General features: G+C 44.8%; 1 protein-coding gene across 1 annotated transcript; it reads left to right on the top strand.

Annotated features, from left to right (window-relative positions):
* Positions 1 to 4,269: 4,269 nt before the first annotated feature.
* LOC123742562 (CD209 antigen-like protein B) lies at positions 4,270 to 21,857 on the top strand. The gene is made up of 6 exons (XM_045717636.1): positions 4,270 to 4,554; positions 12,433 to 12,534; positions 12,785 to 13,123; positions 13,326 to 13,462; positions 20,926 to 21,035; positions 21,421 to 21,857. Exons 1-6 carry the CDS (start codon positions 4,407 to 4,409, stop codon positions 21,551 to 21,553), a joined length of 969 nt encoding a protein of 322 aa, XP_045573592.1. The 5' UTR covers positions 4,270 to 4,406; the 3' UTR covers positions 21,554 to 21,857.
* Positions 21,858 to 23,460: the final 1,603 nt, after the last annotated feature.

Here is a 23,460-nt window from a genome sequence, read left to right as displayed (position 1 = left end):
ATAACAGCTAGTCTGGTGATATGACTGATAACAGCTAGTCTGGGGATATGACTGATAACAGCTAGTCTGGGGATATGACTGATAACAGCTAGTCAAAGGGATATGACCGAGACATGGATGGTAACTAAGAACACACACATTTTCAACCTCTCACTACCTCTTTCTCGTTTTCACACACACACACACACACACAGAGAGAGAGAAACTCCCATATCTATTAGGTGTGTGTCACCACAACTGCAAGAATTGTGACCCAGAACGGGACAACCAGTGGAACACAAACACCATCGCAACCTATTTTTATCTGTTTCCTTTCATACTTCAACTATTTGCACATTGTTACAACACAGTACATAGTCAATAATATAACTTTTGAAACGCCTATATTCTTTTATAACTTTTGTGAGTGTAATGTTTACTAATGTTGTCTGTTGTTCATTTCACATTCCTCTTGCTTTGGCATTGTAAACGTGTTTCCCATGCCAATAAATCCTTTGAATGTCATTTAATTGAGAGAGAGAGATGGAGAGGAATAAGGTTTTTATTTTACCTTTATTTATCTAGGCAAATTAGTTAAGAACAAATTCTTATTTTCAATGACAGGCTAGGAACAGTGGGTTAACTGGATTGTTCAGGGGCAGAACAACAGATTGTTCCTTGTCAGCTCAGGGATTTGAACTTGCAAACTTTCGGTTACTAGCCCAACGCTCTAACCACTAGGCTACACTGCCGTTGTAATGTAACAAAATGTGGAAAAAGTCAAGGGTCTAAATACTTTCTGAATTCAATGTGTGATGGTGAACCGGAGTGCTGAGGAGGTGAACCGGAGTCCTGAGGAGGTGAACCGGAGTCCTGAGGAGGTGAACCGGAGTCCTGAGGTGGGGAACCGGAGTCCTGAGGTGGTGTCCTGAGGTGGTGAACCGGCGTCCTGAGGTGGTGAACCGGTGAACCGGCGTCCTGAGGAGGTGAACCGGAGTCCTGAGGTGGTGAACCGGGCGTCCTGAGGTGGTGAACCGGCGTCCTGAGGTGGTGAACCGGTGAACCGGCATCCTGAGGAGGTGAACCGGAGTCCTGAGGTGGTGAACCGGCGTCCTGAGGAGGTGAACCGGAGTCCTGAGGTGGTGAACCGGCATCCTGAGGAGGTGAACCGGAGTCCGAGGAGGTGAACCGGCGTCCTGAGGAGGTGAACCGGCGTCCTGAGGTCAATATAAAGTGATACAAATGGTAATGTGAAACATCCAGAGGTGTTGGGGTCAATGGGAGTCAGATGGGCGGGGCACACAGGGAATTCACTCCAATGTCACAGGACTCCTCAGACACACCCCTTATTACTGGTGAATGAAGGGAGGAATTACACACAGGACTCCTCAGACACACCCCTTATTCCTGGTGAAGGAAGGGAGGAATTACCCACAGGACTCCCCCAGACACACCCCTTATTACTGGTGAAGGAAGGTAGGATATTACACACAGGACTCCCCAGACACACCCCTTATTACTGGTGAAGGAAGGGAGGAATTACACACAGGACTCCTCAGACACGCCCCTTATTACTGGTGAAGGAAGGAAGGAATTACACACAGGACTCCTCAGACACTCCCCTTATTACTGGTTAATGAAGGGAGGAATTACACACAGGACTCCTCAGACACACCCCTTATTACTGGTGAAGGAAGGGAGGAATTACACACAGGACTCCCCAGACACACCCCTTATTACTGGTGAAGGAAGGTAGGAATTATACACAGGACTTCTCAGACACACCCCTTATTACTGGTGAAGGAAGGGAGGAATTACACACAGGACTCCTCAGACACAGCCCTTATTACTGGTGAATGAAGGGAGGAATTACACACAGGACTCCTCAGACACAGCCCTTATTACTGGTGAATGAAGGGAGGAATTACACACAGGACTCCTCAGACACACCCCTTATTACTGGTGAAGGAAGGGAGGAATTACACACAGGACTCCTCAGACACACCCCTTATTACTGGTGAAGGAAGGGAGGAATTACACACAGGACTCCCCAGACACACCCCTTATTACTGGTGAAGGAAGGGAGGAATTACACACAGGACTCCTCAGACACACCCCTTATTACTGGTGAAGGAAGGGAGGAATTACCCACAGGACTCCTCAGACACACCCCTTATTACTGGTGAAGGAAGGTAGGAATTACACACAGGACTCCTCAGACACACCCCTTATTCCTGGTGAATGAAGGGAGGAATTACACACAGGACTCCTCAGACACAGCCCTTGAGAAGTGTAGTACTCTAATCCGAGCCAGGTCTCATGCAAATGATCAACATGCAAGTTACAGTAAGTCGTTTTCCTTTTTCCCAGTAAGTAGCACGTGACACGCTGACTCTCACACATAGCTGTTGTTACACTCATTCACACTTCTGTTCTTAGTGACACCATACTTTCCTCTGATAAACAGGAAGTTGGTAGAGTAGTGTGCAATGCAGTTAGTGTCTCTCCACTTGTTCTGATGTCGATAGAGGATGAGGAAGAGGATATGAGAAGTGAGAGTAATTGTAGACCTTAGGCCCTCTCTGAAAAAAGACAGAGACATCTCTGATTAAATATTATCTCTGGTGTCCATGTCACTCAGGAGACAGTAGTTAATATTGTGAGTGCGCCGTCTTGCATTGAGCTATCTACTGTTCATCTTGCTGCTGGTGTCAACATCATATCAGAGTGTCAGTTTAAACCTCTGCTTACAGTTTAACAGGAAGTGAACCGCCAAAGTTTCAAATGGTGTGAATGATATCGCCATTGAAAAACCTCTGAGATAGATGCAGACATACATTCTAATACATATCTCTGAATAACTCTCCTCACTGAGACAGTAGAGATTAAAATAACTATACATGGCCATCGATGGTGTGCAAGCTGAAATGTCTTAAACTACTAAGAGTATGAAACTTTAGACTTCTCTGCTGTTTATGTCCTACAGCTATCATGTTGTAGCAGTATGAAGAGTTAGACTAGACTTCTCTGCTGTTTATGTCCTGCAGCTATCACATTGTAGCAGTATGAAGAGTTAGACCTAACTTCTCTGCTGTTTATGTCCTGCAGCTATCACGTTGTAGCAGTATGAAGAGTTAGACCTAACTTCTCTGCTGTTTATGTCCTGCAGCTATCATGTTGTAGCAGTGTGAAGCGCACGTGTGCACATGCTCAGTCATTTTTGCAATACACCGTCTTGCATCTTGTCACGCCATGACCATAGACAGCCCTTGGTTCTCTATGGTGTAGTAGGTCAGGGCGTGACAGCGACGGTCAACGGTCCGGAACCTCCAGAGACGGTCAACAGTCCGGAACCTCCAGCGACGGTCAACGTTCCGGAACCTCCAGTGACAGTCAACAGGCCGGAGGCTTCTTCTGCGCCGGTGCCCAGTCCAGGCACGGCGCCCGGTCCCGCTCCATGGCAGGAGCCTTCCTCTACACCGGTGCCCAGTCCAGGCACGGCGTCCAGTCCCGCTCCAAAGCCGGAGCCTTCCTCTGCGCCGGTGCCCAGTCCAGGCACGGCGTCCAACCCAGCTCCATGGCCAGAGCCATCCTTTGCGCCGGTGCCCAGTCCAGGCACGGCGTTCAGCCCGGCGCGATGGCCGGATCCACGGTCTGAGCGGGGGCTACGACCTGCACCGGAGCCGCCACCGACACTAATCACCCCTTTCCCTCCCCATTTGGTTTCAGGTTTTGTGGCCGGAGTCCGCACCTTTGGGGGGGTACTGTCACGCCCTGACCATATAGAGCCCTTGGTTCTCTATGGTGTAGTAGGTCAGGGTGTGACTAGGGGGTGTTTTAGTCTATATTTTCTATGTTGGTGTTTTTGTATTGTTCCCAGTTAGAGGCAGCTGGTAATCGTTGCCTCTAATTGGGGATCATATTTAGGTAGCAGTTTTCCCACCTGTGTTTGTGGGATATTGTTTGTTTTTGTATGTGCTTGTGACACTACGACTTCACGTTCTTTGTAAGTTTTGTTTCTAGTTTCACTGAAATAAAGATGTGGAACCCAACACACGCTGTGCCTTGGTCCACTCATTTTGAAGAACGTGACACATCTAGCTATCTGGAGACAGTAAATGTAGACCTCAGACCCTGTCTGAGAGAGATAGAGACACCTCTGAATAACTATTCTCTCTGGTGTCAATGTCACACAGGACACAGCATACTATTGGTTAGACAGTTTCCCCTTTAATGAGGTTGACAGTTAAAACTGTCTCTTACATTAGAATGAGTCACACAGAGGCTCCAGCTGTGCAGAGAACAGACACAAACCTACAACTGAGATAACAGCAGACTTTACAACAGTAGAAGTTACAGCAGTAGAAGTTACAACAGTAGAAGTTACAACAGTAGAAGTTACTGCATTTGAACACACGTGTGTAAAGATGTCAGAGGAAATCTATGAAAACAGCGATGGATTTAGAGGCAAAAAAATAAATGAAATAGAGACCATGGATTTTAATGATCAAATATACAACAACGAAAGACCCATCATGCCCTGCAAGAAGGATGGAGTTGGTGATCAACATTCAGGTAACAGTTTATCCTGGTATAGTGCTTGACACTGACACACACTTACACCCCAACACACACATGCACACACACACACACATGCACCCGCACACACACACAACTTTTTTGCACTACATTTCCTACACTGACTATATGCATACACACTGGATTCTACAACAGGCTCACATGTACTGACACTGACACCACACACAACATAAATACAGACATTTCTCATTTACATAAATATTCACACCCAAGTCAATACATGTTAGAATCACGTTTGGCAGCGATTACAACTGTGAGTCTCTGGGTAAGTTGAATCTCTAAGAGCTTTTTCTTTTCAAATTTCTTCAAGCTCTGTCAAATTGGTTGTTGATCATTGCTTGGCAACCATTTTGAAGTCTTACCATAGATTTGCAAGCAGATTTAGATCACAACTGTAACTCTGCAAACTCCAGTGTAGATTTGGTCTTGTGTTGTTGGTTGTCTGGTGGAAAGCAGACTGAACCAAGTTTTCTTCTATGATTTTTCCTGTACTGAGCTCCATTCTATAAAACATTTTATCCTGAAAAACTCCCCATTCCTTAACAATTACAAGCATACCGATAACATGATGCAGCCACCACTATGATTGAAACTATTGAGAGAAGTACTCAGTAATGTGTTGTGTTGGATTGCCCCCTGTATTCAGTACAAAAAGTGAATTGCTTTGCCACATTTCTTTGCAGTATTACTTAAGTGCCTTGTTGCAAACAAGATGCATGTTTTGGAATATTTTTTATTCTGTACAAGCTTCCTTCTTTTCACTCTGTCAAGTAGGTTAGTATTGTGGAGTAACTACAATGTTGATCCATCCTCAGATATCACCCTTCTGTATCTGTGGTGAAATGTGGCAGAGCTAGAGCGATGTTTGTCAGACCATGAGACATCCTGAAAATCGGTCTTCTCTCAAAATCTTACGTAGCATCTGAACGGTTTGGCCTACAAACTATTATAACCACTCTATTGAAAGATGAGACTCTCACAAACGGGATGGGGTTCTCCATTTAGGACGTCCACAAGCCTCACACCACTCTGAAGGTACCAGTAAAAAGAAAGTGAATGGAAGTATATATGGAGATAGTTTAGTGCCTAAAATAAGGGGATAAATATATGTAAAAAAAATTACATGTTTCCTGATCTTTCTAATATCTCTCAGATTTAGGGCACTTCAGAACAAACATCCTTTTGATATTTTTGGGGACTATCTGTTGTTCCATGTCGTGAACCTGTTATTCAATGTGTTTCCATTGGCTAATAGCGTAAATGCCAAATTCAATGCTTCATGTAATAATTTTTTCACATTTGTTTTTATACATTAATGGGTCTTAAAATTATAAATCAAATAGCTAAATAATCCTTGGTATCTTAAAACAATTCCATATGTTGGCTCAGACCCTCCCCCGGCTCAGACTCTAGAGGGTTAAACACTATAATTGCAAGCAGAGTGATTCATTGCAACTTATTATGTGACTTGTAAGCAAATGACTTATTATAAATGAGCTTATTTAGGTTGAAGTGGTTGAATACTTATTGAATCAAAACATTTCAGTTTTTCATTTTATATATAAAACCTTATATGTTATAACAGGTCAGTATATAAATATTATGTTATATATAAATATTATGTTATATATATATATATATAAACATAATTCCTCTTTGACATTATGGGGTATTGTGTGCAGGTCAGTGATAAAACATCATTTAAAAGTCAGTCAGTAACAACAAAATGTGGAAAAAGGCACTTTTCTGATGGCACTAGCTACCTCTATTACCTCGTACCCCTACACATCAGCTTGGTACTGGTACTCCCTGTACATAGCTACCTCTATTACCTCGTACCCCTACACATCAGCTTGGTACTGGTACTCCCTGTACATAGCTACCTCTATTACCTCGTACCCCTACACATCAGCTTGGTACTGGTACTCCCTGTACATAGCTAACTCTATTACCTCGTACCTGTACACATCAGCTTGGTACTGGTACTCCCTGTACATAGCTACCTCTATTACCTCGTACCCCTACACATCAGCTTGGTACTGGTACTCCCTGTACATAGCTACCTCTATTACCTCGTACCCCTACACATCTGCTTGGTACTGGTACTCCCTGTACATAGCTACCACTATTACCTCGTACCCCTACACATCGGTAGGTACTCCCTGTACATAGCTACCTCTATTACCTCGTACCCCTTCACATCTGCTTGGTACTGGTACTCCCTGTACATAGCTACCTCTATTACCTCGTACCCCTACACATCAGCTTGGTCCTGGTACTCCCTGTATATACAGTGCATTCAGAAAGTATTCACACCCCTTGACTTTTTCCAAATTTTGTTACGTTACAGCATTATTCTAAAATGTATTTAACCTGTTATGGATAGGGGGCAGTATTTTCACGGCCGGATAAAAAACGTACCCGATGTAATCTGTTTATTACTCCTGCCCAGAAACTAGAATATGCATATAATTGTTTGATTTGGATAGAAAACACCCTAAAGTTTTAAAACTGTTTGAATGGTGTCTGTGAGTATAACAGAACTCATATGGCAGGCCAAAACCTGAGAAGATTCTGTACAGGAAGTACCCTGTCTGACCATTTCTTGGCTTTCTTTGTCATCTCTATCGAAAATAGAGGATCTCTGCTGTAACTTGACACTTTCTAAGGCTCCCATAGGCTCTCAGAAGGCACCAGAACGTTGAATGATGACTCTGCAGTCCCAGGCTGAAAAACAGTAGCGCATTTGGATAGTGGTCGATCTGAGAACAATGAGACGGGCGTGCACGTGAAGAGTCCATTTTACATTTTCAGTCTTTGAACGAAAACGACGTCTCCCGGTCGGAATAATATCGCTATTTTACGAGAAAAATCGCATAAAAATTGATTTTAAACAGCGTTTGACATGCTTCGAAGTACGGTAATGGAATATTTTGAATTTTTTTGTCACGATATGCACCGGCGCGTCACCCTTCGTTACCCTTCGGATAGTGTCTTGAACGCACGAACAAAACGCCGCTATTTGGATATAACTATGGATTATTTGGAACCAAACTGTCACATAATCCATCGTGCTGTTGAAAGGAGGACCAAGGCGCAGCGGGAATATGGATGCTCATATTTTAATTAAAAAAAAAGGAGTAAAGCATCCACTGAAAAAACAATAAACAAAACAATGAACAGTACTCACGATACGACAGTGTAGCAGGCTAAACCAAAAAAAGCAGTGCTCACAACAATTCCCCACAAACACACAGACAAACACACCCAACTAATATAGGACTTCCAATCAAAGGCAACACCACACAGCTGCCTTCAATTGGAAGTCCACCCCAATTACCTCTACATAGAAACACCCAACCTAGACAGAACAAAGAAAACACAACTTTTCTGCCACGCCCTGACCAACACTTATACACCTACTCCACCTGCTGGTCAGGACGTGACACAAACCAACATTTGTTGTTGAAGTAGAAGTCCTGGGAGTGCATTCTGATGAAGAACAGCAAAGGTAATCAAATTTTTCTTATAGTAAATCTGAGTTTGGTGAGTACCAAACTTGGTGGGTGTCAAATTAGCTAGCCCGTGATGGCGAGCTATCTACCCAGAATATTGCAAAATGTGCTTTCACCGAAAAGCTATTTTAAAATCGGACACCGCGATTGCATAAAGGAGTTCTGTATCTATAATTCTTAAAATAATTGTTATGTTTTTTGTGAACGTTTATCGTGAGTAATTTAGTAAATTCACCGGAAGTGTTCGGTGGGAATGCTAGTTCTGAACGTCACATGCTAATGTAAAAAGCTGGTTTTTGAAATAAATATGAACTTCATTGAACAAAACATGCATGTATTGTATAACATAATGTCCTAGGGTTGTCATCTGATGAAGATCATCAAAGGTTAGTGCTGCATTTAGCTGTGGTTTTGTTTTTGTGACATTATATGCTAGCTTGACAAATGGGTATCAGATTATTTCTGGCTGGATACTCTCCTGACATAATCTAATGTTTTGCTTTTGTAGTAAAGCCTTTTTGAAATCGGACAGTGTGGTTAGATAAAGGAGAGTCTTGTCTTTAAAATGGTGTAAAATAGTCATATGTATGGAATCTTCTCAGGTTTTGGCCTGCCATTTGAGTTCTGTTATACTCAGACACCATTCAAACAGTTTTAGAAACTTTAGGGTGTTTTCTATCCAAAGCCAATAAATATATGCATGGGTTTTCATTGAGAATCTAGAATTTTAAGGCAGTTGCTTGCAGTTCCTATCGCTTCCACTGGATGTCAACAGTCTTTAAAAATTTGTTGATGTTTTTCCTTTGTGTAATGAAGAAGTAGCCCTGTTCAGAAAGAGGGTCGAGTGAAGTGTACTGTTTGATAGAGGCGCGTGACCTGAAAAACACTCTCCACTTTGTTTTCCTCCGGTATTGAACGCAGTTTATCCCGTCTTAAATTTTATCGATTATTTACGTAAAAAAATACCTAAAGTTGTATTAGGAAAGTTGTTTGAAGTGCTGGGACAAAGATTACAGGTAACTTATGAGAGATTTTGTAGTCATATTGCGCAAGTTGTTACCGGTGTTTCTCCTGGATCAAACGTGGACATTTTGGATATATAACGAAGGAATTAATCAAACAAAAGGACCATTTGTGATGTTTATGGGACATATTGGAGTGCCAACAGAAGAAGCTCGTCATTTTTACATTTACATTTACGTCATTTAGCAGACGCTCTTATCCAGAGCGACTTACAAATTGGTGCATTCACCTTAAGATATCCAGTGGAACAACCACTTTACAATAGTACATCTATATGTTTTTTTTGGGGGGGGGGCGGGGGGGTTAGAAGGATTACTATATCCTATCCCAGGTATTCCTTAAAGAGGTGGGTTTTCAGGTGTCTACGGAAGGTGGTGATTGACTCCGCTGTCCTGGCGTCGTGAGGGAGCTTGTTCCACCATTGGGGTGCCAGAGCAGCGAACAGTTTTGACTGGGCTGAGCGGGAACTCTGCTTCCGCAGCGTTAGGGGGGCCAGCAGGCCAGAGGTGGATGAACGCAGTGCCCTTGTTTGGGTGTAGGGCCTGATCAGAGCCTGAAGGTACGGAGGTGTCGTTCCCCTCACAGCTCCGTAGGCAAGCACCATGGTCTTGTAGCAGATGCGAGCTTCAACTGGAAGCCAGTGGAGTGTGCGGAGGAGCGAGGTGACGTGAGAGAACTTGAGAAGGTTGAACACCAGACGGGCTGCGGCGTTCTGGATGAGTTGTAGGGGTTTGATGGCACAGGCAGGGAGCCCCGCCAACAGGGATTTGCAGTAATCCAGACGGGAGATGACAAGTGCCTGGATTAGGACCTGCGCCGCTTCCTGTGTAAGGCAGGGTCGTACTCTGCGAATGTTGTATAGCATGAACCTACAGGATCGGGTCACCGCCTTGATGTTAGCGGAGAACGACAGGGTGTTGTCCAGGGTCACGCCGAGGCTCTTAGCACTCTGGGAGGAGGACACAATGGAGTTGTCCACCGTGATGGCGAGATAAAGGCAAGGCATTAATTATATGTTATTTCTGAGTTTTGTGTCGCGCCTGGCGGGATGAAATATGATTGTCAGTGTTTGTTTGATGGGGTGCTGTCCTCAGATTATAGCATGGTTTGCTTTCGCCGTAAAGCCATGTTGAAATCTGACACGGTGGCTAGAAAAACAAGAAGTTCAGCTTTAATTTGGTGTGTGCACTTGAAAGTTAAATATTTTAAATATTTTTTTTTGAATTTGGCGCTCTGCCATTTCACCGGATGTTGTCAAATCGATCCCGTTAACAACCCTCCAGACGAGCTTCAATGCCATACAACTCTCCTTCCGTGGCCTCCAACTGCTCCTAAATACAAGTAACAACTAAATGCATGCTTTTCAACCGATCGCTGCCTGCACCTGCCCGCCTGTCCAGCATCACTACTCTGGACGGTTCTGACTTAGAATATATGGACAACTACAAATACCTGGGTGTCTGGTTAGACTGTAAACTCTCCTTCCAGACTTACATCAAACATCTCCAATCCAAAGTTAAATCTAGAATTGGCTTCCTATTTCGCAACAAAGCATCCTTCACTCATGCTGCCAAACATACCCTCGTAAAACTGACCATCCTACCGATCCTCGACTTCGGCGATGTCATTTACAAAATAGCCTCCAATACCCTACTCAACAAACTGGATGCAGTCTATCACAGTGCCATCCGTTTTGTCACCAAAGCCCCATATACTACCCACCACTGCGACCTGTACGCTCTCGTTGGCTGGCCCTCGCTTCATAATCTCCGCCAAGCCCACTCCTCCAGGTCATCTACAAGACCCTGCTTAGGTAAAGTCCCCCCTTCTCTCCGCTCACTGGTCACCATAGCAGCACCCACCTGTAGCACGCACTCCAGCAGGTATATCTCTCTGGTCACCCCCAAAGCCAATTCCTCCTTTGGCCGTCTCTCCTTCCAGTTCTTTGCTGCCAATGACTGGAACGAACTACAACAATCTCTGAAGCTGGAAACACTTATCTCCCTCACTAGCTTTAAGCACCAGCTGTCAGAGCAGCTCACAGATCACTGCACCTGTACGTAGCCCATCTATAATTTAGCCCAAACAACTACCACTTCCCCCTACTGTATTTATTTATTTTGCTCCTTTGCACCCCATTATCTCTATTTCTACTTTGCACTTTCTTCTACTACAAATTTACCATTCCAGTGTTTTACTTGCAATTTTGTATTTACTTTGCCACCATGGCCTTTTTTTGCCTTTACCTCCCTTATCTCACCTCATTTGCTCACATTGTATATAGAGTTATTTTTCTACTGTATTATTGACTGTATGTCAATAATAAGGTGAAATAAAAAATAAAATAAAAAGACGGGCGAGGAGCTGTCCGTTGTGAGCGTTGGAATCAAGGGGTGAATCGAGTGGAACAGTGTCCAAGCCCGACTGGTAACGACACCACAGTCCAGGAAACTCTCTTCGGCGCCTGAGTCGATAAGAGCAGGCAGAGGGAAAAGCCAGGCTCTGCAACACGAGGGCGCCATCAAGCAGGGGTCTGGGGGGAGATGGGCCGGCGATTTGGCTCAACAGTATATCCCCCACTACTGCTGAGCAGCACTTTTGCTGGACGCAGGGAACAAGTGCAGACAAAGTGACCAACCTGGCCACAGAACAGGCAGCTTCTAGTGCTGATTTGCCGCTGCCTCTCCTCTGGAGAGAGACGGGCCCGGCCGAGCTACACGGAGGCAGCCAGTCAGGAAGGAAATCTTGACCCGTTCACTACCATAAGAGTTGGGCTGTTGCTCGAATAGTGAACATTGTACCAAAAAGGCTCTGTGTCTAGATTGATCAAGACAATTTTTATGGATGAGGGAAAAAAACAATTGAATCCATTTTAGAATAAGGCGTAACAAAATGTAGAAAAAGTCAAGAGGTCTGAAAACTTTCCAAATGCACTGTAGCCATGTTATTTTGACTTGTTATTCTTCTTAGTTTTTTCACTGTGTATTTATTTATTGTGTCGCTATTTTAAATGTTGTATCTTCAACTCGGCATTGTTGGAAAAGGACCCGTAATTCAGCATTTTACTATTAGCATACACCTGTTGTTTACAAAGCAAATGACAAATTACGTTTCATTTTGATTGAAATAGGTGCCGGCAGTCATTTGGGTACCTGGACTCTGCATTATGTTCAAGCCAATCATCTGTTAGAGGTTCTGGAACTCAGTTCTGGTGGTCTGTTCCATGCGTTTTTCAAAGAGAAACTGGACACATATGTAGAAACCAACTACAACGCTGATAAAGAGCAAGTTCTTATGGTAATCATTTGTGCTTCAGTGTTTTGTCAGTGGTGGAAGAGATACTCTGGAGCTGTTGCAGTGTGTCTGGGGCTGCTGTGTGTTCTTCTACTGGCTGGGATCATAGGCCTGTTACTCTACCGTGAGTTTGATATGTTCTCACTCAAACATTCTTCATCATCAGTGATGTAATGACCAGGGTTCAATTACATTTACATTTCAGTCAATTCCATTCAGAAAGTAAGCCAAATTTAAATTCCAAAAATTGGAAATCAATTGGAATTCCAGTGTATTTCCTGAATTGACTGGAATTGAATGCAACTGACCCCAACCTTGGTAATGTCTGATTAACTTTTCCACTGTTACCTTGTTCAATGATCTCATTATTTCAGAGAGAAACCAATTGACCAGTTACAACACCCTGACCAAAGATGGAGACCAGTTACAGACCAGCGGCAACAACTTGAGAGACCAACTACAGACTAGCAACAACACCCTGACCAAAGAGAGAGACCAGCGACAGACTAGCAACAGCACCCTGACCAAAGAGAGAGACCAGCTACAGACCAGTTACAACACCCTGATCAAAGAGAGAGACCAGCTACAGACCAGTTACAACACCCTGACCAAAGAGAGAGACCAGCTACAGACCAGATACAACACCCTGACCAAAGAGAGAGACCAGCTACAGAAAGAGATAGAACGTCTGAAACAATCTTTAGTTGAGAAAGGTGAGTCAAATAGTCTCATGACTGTTCTGTTTGACAGTCTCTGTATCAGTTCACGTCACTTACAGACAGGAATTTAACTTATATTAAATGAAAAATGATGCTTCCAAACCGTCCATTAGTTAGTGTCTTCCTTGAGTGTTTGATTGATACTTAATTAAACGTTGTATTTAAGTGACTAAAGCAAGAAATGTTCAACTTCTAGTGTGTCCGCAAGAATGGAAGAAGCTTGATAGCAGTTGTTACTACGTCTCTACTGAGTACAAATCCTGGGAGGAGAGCAGACAGGACTGCAGAAAAAGAGGAGCAGACCTGGTGGTCATCAACAGCGAAGAGAAACAGGTGTGTGACAAAGCGAGAGGGTGAGTGAGTGAGTGAGTGAGTGAGTGAGTGAGTGAGAGACAAAAAGAGAGTGAGACAGGGATGCAGTTTAAGCCCCACCCTCTTCAACATATATATCAACGAATTGACGAGGGCACTAGAACAGTCTGCAGCACCCGGTCTCACCCTACTATAATCTGAAGTCAAATGTCTACTGTTTGCTGATGATCTGGAGCTTCTGTCCCCAACCAAGGAGGGCCAACAGCAGCACCTAGATCTTCTGCACAGATTCTATCAGACCTGGGCCCTGACAGACCGGGGCCCTGACAGTAAATCTCAGTAAGACAAAAATAATGGGTGTTCCATAAAAGGTCCAGTTGCCAGGACCATGAATAAAAATTCCATCTAGACACCGTTGCCCTAGAGCACACAAAACTATACATATCTCGGTCTAAACATCAGCTCCACAGGTAACTTCCACAAAGCTGTGACCGATCTGAGAGACAAGGCAAGAAGGGCCTTCTATGCCATCAGAAGGAACATAAAATTGACATACCAATTAGGATCTGGCTAAACATTGTTTTAATCAGTTATAGAACCCATTGCCGCTCACCAACCAAGAATTCACAAAATGGGACAAACATCAAATTGAGACTCTGCATACATCATTCTAAAAATATCCTCTGTGTACAATGTAAAACACCAAATGATGCATACAAAGCAGAATTAGGCCGATACCCGCTAATTATCAAATTCCAGAAAAGAGTCGTTAAATTCTACAACCACCTAAAAGGAAGCGATTCCCAAACCTTCCATAACAAAGCCATCACCTACAGAGAGATGAATCTGGAGAAGAGTCCCCTAAGCAAGCTGGTCCTGGGTCTCTGTTCAAAAACACAAACAGACCCCACAGAGCACCAGGACAGCAACACAATTACACAAATAATAATTACTTGACATGTTAGAAAGTATTAACAAAAAAATAGAGCAAACTAGAATGATATCTGGCTCTAAACAGAGAGAACACAGTGGTAGAATACCTGACCCCTGTGACTGACCCAGACTTAAGGAAAGCTTTGACTATATACAGACTCAGTGAGTATAGCCTTGTATTGAGAAAGGCCGCCGTAGGCACACCTGGCACTCAACAGAAGACCGGCTACAGTGGGGGAAAAAAGTATTTGATCCTCTGTTGATTTTGTACGTTTGCCCACTGACAAAGAAAGGATCAGTCTATAATTCTAATGGTTGGTTTATTTGAACAGTGAGAGACAGAATAACAACAAAAATATCCAGAAAAACGCATGTCAGAAATTTTATAAATTGATTTGCATTTTTATTTTCTTTACTATCTTTATTGATTTATTTAGTACTTTAACTACTTGCAAATAATATGACATTTGAAATATCTTTATTGTTTTGGAACTTTTGTAAGTATAATGTTTACTGTTCATTTGTATTGTTTATTTCAGTTTTGTTTATAATCTAGTTAACTTGCTTTGACAATGTAAACATATGTTTCAGAGAGAGAGAGAGAGAGAGAGAGAGAGAGAGCTTTTGACTTTCTTTACTGAAACATTCTCATTTCATTTAAAACTCACCACCCAACCTCCCCCTTAAAAATAAAACCAAAAATACATCCTGTAATGCATACATGTACCATACTCGCCTTTCCAGCAACCACATGATACAAACCAACATCACAATACTCAAGACAATACCCACTCCTACAACCGTATATCCAAAACATCTTCCCCAGCTATACAGACAGCCCCCCCAACACACCATATCTCCTGAAACATCTCCACACTTTTTATCATTTTATAGAACTCAAACTCAACCCTAAGGCGCGCAGAGACCATCCCATTAAACAATAATAAAGGGTCTGTTATCCCCCCACCTTTGACCCTGTTCCTCCTTGTTAGCCAAATAGCTAACTTTGCCTGAGCAAACAGAAAATTCAACAAAACACATTTTTCCTTCTCCTTACTTGAATACCTGTATCCCATTATGAACACCCCACCAGTAAAGACCACCCCCAACCTCTCACACAGACATTCCAACAGAGACATTAATGGCATTAATCTGGTGCACACAGAAAACACATGAATCACAGTTTCTTTCATTTTACAGAAAGGACACTCCTGCCCGACTCCCGGTTCAACCCGTGCCAACCAGCTGTTAGTGGCCAGGGCTCCATGAAGAACCCTCCACTGGAGGTCCCCTGACCTCTTTGGTACTGGGGGTTTGTAGAGCCCCCCTCCATCTAAAACCCACCATACTCTCCGCTCCACATACACCCTGCCACTGATGTGCCTTCACTCCTGTTAGGCTCCTAATGTTCCTCACCTTAACACAGAGGTTGTAGAGGGCTTTACCTCCCACCCCTTCAAACTCCCCCAGGCTCGGAGTGTTAAAATCTAACAAGTCCTCCAGACCCCCCTTGCCAGTCTCCAGTCTCTGCCGTCACCTGCAGTGGCGGAAACATTGGTGGCCCCTCTCCCTTTGGCTGCTCAAACATCCCCCTTACCGGCTCAGACAGTGCCTCCTGGACCTCCTCCAGGAATCTCTCCAGCAGCCTAAGAGACGTTATTCCTGTTTGCTGTGCCAAGACTTCCGGGCTTTTCCACCCCTCCTCTCCCAGGAGTCTCAAGTCACCCAGCCTTTTTACACCCCCTGCCATCAGTTGCCTCTGCAGGGTGGCCGACTGGACCGATCTCAGAGGGATGGCTGGGTTGTGGAAGATAGGCTCCTCCCACACCCACAGCCCAGGCTCCACACCCCCTTCTCGTGTGTGCCTTAGCAGCTGCCAGGCCCTCAGCACCGCAGAGTAAAAATCTGAGAGACCTGCTGTACTCAGCCTCTCCAGCTTCATGAGGAACAGCTGCCGGTCCAACCCTAAATCTCCAGCTCTCCTCAGCAGCGCGCATGCTGGTTCCCTCCAGCCAACATCAGTATGGTACAGCAGTCTCTGTGCCGCCTTTAGCCGGAAAGCAGCCATCCTGCTCTCCAGTTCCACCAGGCCCTGTCCTCATTCGTGGACGGTCATATACAACACTGCCGCCCTCAGCCAGTGATGGCCCGACCAGAAGAAGTCCACCAGCTTGCGTTGCAGGCCTGCGAGCCGACCGGCGGGGGGGTTGAGGACAGCCAGTTTATGCCACAGGGAAGATGTCACCAGGTTGTTAATTATCAGCACCCTCCCTCTATATGACACTTGGGACAGGAGCCACCTCCACCTGGCCAGTCTTGACACCACTGCCTGTGACAGCCCCTCCCAGTTCTTCCTGACCCACCTCTCCGAGCCCAGGTACACCCCCAACACTTTAAGCCCTTCACAACCCCACTGCAAACCCCCTGGAAGCAGAGGAGGAGCCCTATCCCCCCATGCCCCACATAACAGAGCTTTGCTCTTGCCCCAGTTTACCTTAGCTGATGAAGCTCCCTCGTACACCTTCAGACTGGTCTCCAGTGCCTGCATATCCTTACCATCCCTGACCATGACAGAAACATCATCTGCATATGCTGACACTGCTATGCCTGTCACCACACCCATACCTGTCCAGCACACTCCCTGCAGTCTCCTGTGTAGCAGTCCTAAAAAAGGCTCAATGGCTAGTGTGTATAACTGCCCAGATAGAGGGCATCCTTGTCTAATGCCCCGTCTCACCCAGACTGGCCTACTGAGCCCCCCTCCCACCTTAACCATACATGACGCCCCAGCATACAATAGCTTCACACAGGTCAAAAAACTCCTCCCAAACCCAAACACAGACATCACATTAAACAGATATTCATGGTCCACTCTGTCAAAAGCCTTCTCTTGATCTAAAGAGACCAGTCCAAAGTTCACATTAGAACCTCTCGACAAGTCCAACATGTCCCTAATTAAGAACAGGTTGTCCGTGATTGAGCGTCCCGGTACACAATATGTTTGGTCCTTAAGTACCATCGAGTCCAAGTGGGACTTCAGTCTGTTAGAGAGGACCTTGGCAAATATCTTGTAGTCCGCACAGAGCAATGCCACAGGCCTCCAGTTCTTAAGTTCACACAAGTCCCCTTTTTTTGGGCAGGAGAGTCAGAGCCGCCCGACGGCAGCTCATCGGCAACTCTCCTACCCCGACGCATTCACGCAACACGCAAAAGAAGTCCTGTCCAATTATTCCCCAGAATTTTTTATAAAACTCCACTGGGAGTCCATCGACCCCCGGTGCACGACCGGGGGACATCTGGGTTACGGCCTCTGCCAGTTCATGGGACAACAGAGGAACGTCGAAATCGTCCCTCTGTGCCAGAGAGAGTTTAGGGAGTCCTGTGAACAAGACCTGAGCACACAAAGGATCACACTCTTCTGCCCTATACAATTCAGTATAAAACTCCACAGTCCGCTCCCGCATCTCACCCACCACAGAGGTCACCCGCCCATCAGACAGCCGTAGACAATGCATACCTTTGGTTTCACTGCTCTGTCTTTCCAAACCAAAGAAGAAGGAGCTGGGAGCATCCATCTCATTGAGCATGGAGAATCTAGCTCTTACAAGTGCTCCCTTTGCTTTAACCTGGAAAAAACTGCCCAGGTCCCTGCGTAATTCAGCTAAATTAGCCTGGAGGCCTACATTGCCTTGCCCCACCATCTCTACCTCCATCTCACTAATACACCGCTCTAGTTCCCCCAATACTCTCCTAGCCTCTGAGGATGAGAGAGCTGTGTATTGTTGACAGAAAAAGCCGAATTTGGACTTTCCCCACATCCCACCATTGGCTCAGAGACTCATACTCCTCTATTTGCTGCCTCCACCTTTCCCAGAAGGTCTGGAAACCTGCGCAAAAGTGGCATCTTGTAAGAGCTTTACATTGAATTTCCAATAGGATGCCTGCCGGGGCCCTGGTGAAATAGACAGCCGAGCCATGGTTATGTAATGATCGGGAAACCCCACCGGGAGAATGGTAGCGCCCAACAGCCTATTGCTCCGATTCCTAGACATATAAAACCGATCAAGTCGGGCTGCACCCACCCTAGCCCCAAAAACCTTCACCCATGTGTACTGTCTTGTGTTCGGATGTTTAGTTCTCCAAACATCCACTAAGTCGAACTGATTAATAATGTCCCTTAACACTCCCACTGACACTGAATGAGGCTCTTCCCCATTTCTGTCTTTTGTAAAATCCATTGTGAAGTTCCAGTCCCCTCCGACCACCAGTGTCTCCTCAGGCGCTACCTGTGAGAGTTCCTGTCTAAGACTCCCAAATAGAACCCCTTTTTCTCTCCCTGTGTTAGGCGCATACACATTTATAAAGACAAAACCCATGTTGTTAATTTCTGCTTTAACAACAAGGAGCCTACCCCTACACACCTCCTTTGAGGAGCAAATTTTTACAGACAGACCCGGTGCAAAAGGACTGCCACTCCTGCACTAAGATTTGTCCCATGGCTCAACACACTTGCCCCTTTCCACCAGAGCCCCCAATCGACTTCATTCAACACATCACTATGTGTCTCCTGCAGAAACAACACCTGTACTTTTTTTTGTTTTACATATTCACCCAACACACTCCTCTTTCCCGCATCTCTGGCGCCATTTATATTGAGCGAGCCTACCCGTAGAGTCTCCATAAGAAGTGGGAGAAAAGCCAGCAGAGAAAAAGACCAATAGCAAAGCTCAAAAACCCCAGTGTCAGAAAGAAAGTATACATCTAAACAGTGTCTGAAGGTAAACCCTTACGCACTGTAGTGACCCACTTCCTCAACCTAAACCGTTTCCTGGGTGAGAGGACACCATGCCCCTCATTTTTCATAGCATGTTGTACTGATCGTACAAACTTTCTTGAATCAGGGAAAAAAGCCTCAAGATTAACTTTTTTCCCCTTGGTCTCATTCAGGAACTTTGTCAGTTCTCTCAACGTGTACTTAGACCCCTCTGCTTGACTGGCTGTCAGCTCCGGGCCTATTGAAGAGGAGTCTGAAAAAAATATCTCCTCATCCTCTTCCTCAGACTCACTTTCCTCCTCATCTCTATCTCCCACCCTGACCACCTGCTCTTCCTCTCTGGTCATGGCATCCCCCACAGCAACAGGCAAAATTTCCATTATGCCTTTAACCACACCCTTTTTCCTTTTCCGCTTGGCACCCTCCTCCTCCCCCCTAGTCTCTTACACTTCCCCACTATACTCTCCTCATCCACTAGCATAACCTGACTAGACCTAGCATCCTCTACACCACCCTCCATAGCATGACTAGGCCCAGAATCATTTACACCATCCTCCAGCCTCAGCTACCCCACCATCTCTAGCCTGACTAGGCTTAGCCTCCACTACCCCACCATCTCTAGCCTGACTAGACCCAGCCTCCGCTACACCACCATCTCTAGCCTGACTAGACCCAGCCTCCACTACACCACCATCTCTAGTCTGACTAGACCCAGCCTCCTCTACCCCACCATCTCTTGCCTTACTAGACCCAGCCTCAGCTACCCCACCATCCCTGGTATGACTAGGCCCAGCCTCTGCTGTCTGCATCTCATTTCACCCTGCACTTTGACCTCGATTTCCCCCACCGGCGCTTGTACCCTCACTTTGTCTATGGCCTTTATGTGGGCACGCAAAGCTCTTATGCCCCAAATCCCCACACTCAAAACACCGTAGACTGTCTGTGCTGGCAAACCCTGCATAGAGCCCCTCCCCATGCCTCACTTTAAAATGCACATTTAGCTGTTGCTCATTGTTGTTCAGAAACATAAACACTTGCCTCCGAACGAAACAACGTGCTTAACAGCAGCTGCCTGAAAACCTGCCGACAGTACACGAAACCCGCTAGCAAACTTACCAAAACGACTCAGCTCTTTCCTGATTTGATAGTCCGTAATAAACGGAGGTAAATTTGCAACAACTACTCTTGTCGAAGGGGTGGAAAGAGGTAAAACTGGCACCAACACATCCCTTACAAATATTCCGCTAGCAATTAGCCTACCAACCAAATTTTCTCTTTTCATGAACACCACCACTGCTTTGTTCATTCTAGAAGCAGAATGTATAAATTCAGCTCCTACCTGTTCGCCGACCGCGAGCAGAACCTCCTCCACCTTAACTCCATTCTCAGGAACACACCTGAATCCATGCCGTATCGACAGCGTCTCCTCCGCGCTAGGCTGAGAAGCCATCGCGCATACCACACCTTGCAAACCCCAGAAACCTTACTCTGTCCTCTTCCACCTTAACTCTGAAAAAAAACGGTGGATACCGCTAAAACAAATATTGCATTAACCCTCCACCATAGAAAATAAAATGTAAGAAAAAGATCAAGAAAAGAGTCTAGAAAGTTAGGACAGAGTCCTCCGCACCAAACACTCAAACTCCAAAAAACTCCCAGCATGCACACACACAGAGAGAGAGAGAGGAGAGAGAGAGAGAGAGAGAGAGAGAGAGAGAGAGAGAGAGAGAGAGAGAGAGAGAGAGTTAACAATGTTGTCTCTCTCCCTTAACTACAGACATTGGTCAATTGGTTATGTGGAGTATATGACTATGTCTGGATTGGTCTGACTGACTCTGTTACTGAGGGGACCTGGAAATGGGTGGACGACACACCACTGACCACAAAGTAAGACATTCATGAATTCTGTGTCACTATGACGTCACTGTCTGGAGTAGTAGGTTCAGAGTGGACAGTCTGATTCTATGTGTTGTTTCTCCTACAGGTATTGGAACAGTGGACAGTCTGATTCTATGTATTGTTTCTCCTCCAGGTATTGGAACAGTGGACAGTCTGATTCTATGTGTTGTTTCTCCTACAGGTATTGGAACAGTGGACAGTCTGATTCTATGTGTTGTTTCTCCTACAGGTATTGGAACAGTGGACAGTCTGATTATATGTGTTGTTTCTCCTACAGGTATTGGACCAGTGGACAGCCTGATTCTATGTGTTGTTTCTTCTACAGGTATTGGATCAGTGGACAGTCTGATTCTATGTGTTGTTTCTCCTACAGGTATTGGGACAGTGGAGAGCCTAATGGTGGCGTGGCTGACAACTGTGTGTATTTCTACTCCTGGACATCAGACAAAGGAGAATGGTGGGACTATTACTGTTCCTATAAATACAGATGGATCTGTGAGAAATAGGATTCATCCTCGGTACTCTGAACTGCTAAATAGGATTATGCTAAGTACTATCAATCGTAAACTTTTTTGTGCTTATTCAATTTACCTTGTCAAGTACATACAATATATAACAATACAAATGTATAATACATTATAATAAAAATAACAAAACATATGCAATAACAATACAATGAACTGATAACAGAAGGACTGTTCTCTTTATTGTCGTAGTAATTCACCACTAAGGACTCAAAGTAAAAGGAAATGAATCCTGAGTTGACTGTTCAGCTACTGTAGGTTATTCTCCATATGGCTGAGTTGACTGTTCAGCTACTGTAGGTTATTCTCCATATGGCTGAGTTGACTGTTCAGCTACTGTAGGTTATTCTCCATATGGCTGAGTTGACTGTTCAGCTACTGTAGGTTATTCTCCATATGGCTGAGTTGACTGTTCAGCTACTGTAGGTTATTCTCCATATGGCTGAGTTGACTGTTCAGCTACTGTAGGTTATTCTCCATATGGCTGAGTTGACTGTTCAGCTACTGTAGGTTATTCTCCCATACGGCTGAGTTGACTGTTCAGCTACTGTAGGTTATTCTCCATACGGCTGAGTTGACTGTTCAGCTACATGCTAGTGTAGGTTATTCTCCCATATGGCTGAGTTGACTGTTCAGCTACTGTAGGTTATTCTCCCATATGGCTGAGTTGACTGTTCAGCTACTGTAGGTTATTCTCCATATGGCTGAGTTGACTGTTCAGCTACTGTAGGTATTTCTCCATATGGCTGAGTTGACTGTTCAACTACTGTAGGTTATTCTCCATACGGCTGAGTTGACTGTTCAGCTACATGCTACTGTCGGTTATTCTCCCATATGGCTGAGTTGACTGTTCAGCTACATGCTACTGTAGGTTATTCTCCCATATGGCTGAGTTGACTGTTCAGCTACATGCTACTGTAGGTTATTGTCCCATATGTCTGAGTTGACTGTTCAGCTACATGCTACTGTAGGTTATTCTCCATATGGCTGAGCTGACTGTTCAGCTACTGTAGGTATTTCTCCATATGGCTGAGTTGACTGTTCAGATACTGTAGGTTATTCTCCATATGGCTGAGTTGACTGTTCAACTACTGTAGGTTATTCTCCATATGGCTGGGTTGACTGTTCAGCTACTGTAGGTTATTCTCCATATGGCTGAGTTGACTGTTCAGCTACATGCTACTGTAGGTTATACTCCATATGGCTGAGTTGACTGTTCAGCTACATGCTACTGTAGGTTATTCTCCATATGGCTGAGTTGACTGTTCGGCTACATGCTACTGTAGGTTACTCTCCCATACGGCTGAGTTGACTGTTCAGCTACTGTAGGTTATTCTCCATATGGCTGAGTTGACTGTTCAGCCACTGTAGGTTATTCTCCATACGGCTGAGTTGACAGTTCAGCTTCTGTAGGTTATTCTCCCATATGGCTGAGTTGACTGTTCAGCTACATGCTACTGTACGTTATTCTCCCATATGGCTGAGTTGACTGTTCAGCTACATCCTAATGTAGGTATTTCTCCATATGGCTGAGTTGACTGTTCAGATACTGTAGGTTATTCTCCATACGGCTGAGTTGACTGTTCAGCTACTGTAGGTTATTCTCCCATATGGCTGAGTTGACTGTTCAGCTACATGCTACTGTAGGTTATTCTCCCATACGGCTGAGTTAACTGTTCAGCTACATGCTACTGTAGGTTATTCTCCCATGTGGCTGAGTTGACTGTTCAGCTACATGCTACTGTAGGTTATTCTCTATATGGCTGAGTTGACTGTTCAGCTACATGCTACTGTAGGTTATTCTCCATATGGCTGAGCTGACTGTTCAGCTACTGTAGGTTATTCTCCATATGGCTGAGTTGACTGTTCAGCTACTGTAGGTTATTCTC

This window comes from Salmo salar, chromosome ssa04 (genome assembly GCF_905237065.1).
Source record: "Salmo salar chromosome ssa04, Ssal_v3.1, whole genome shotgun sequence".
Taxonomy (NCBI): Eukaryota; Metazoa; Chordata; class Actinopteri; order Salmoniformes; family Salmonidae; genus Salmo; species Salmo salar.
Note: the sequence above shows the minus strand (reverse complement) of the source record. Positions and strands in the feature narration are given on the sequence as shown.

Excerpts from the sequence above, each read along its gene's own strand:
- LOC123742562 (XM_045717636.1), top strand. The coding sequence starts at position 4,407 with ATGTCAGAGGAAATCTATGAAAACAGCGATGGATTTAGAGGCAAAAAA. Across the intron at positions 13,463-20,925 it reads TCAACAGCGAAGAGAAACAG|ACATTGGTCAATTGGTTATG; the intron begins GTGTGTGACAAA and ends CCTTAACTACAG. Across the intron at positions 21,036-21,420 it reads GACACACCACTGACCACAAA|GTATTGGGACAGTGGAGAGC; the intron begins GTAAGACATTCA and ends TTTCTCCTACAG.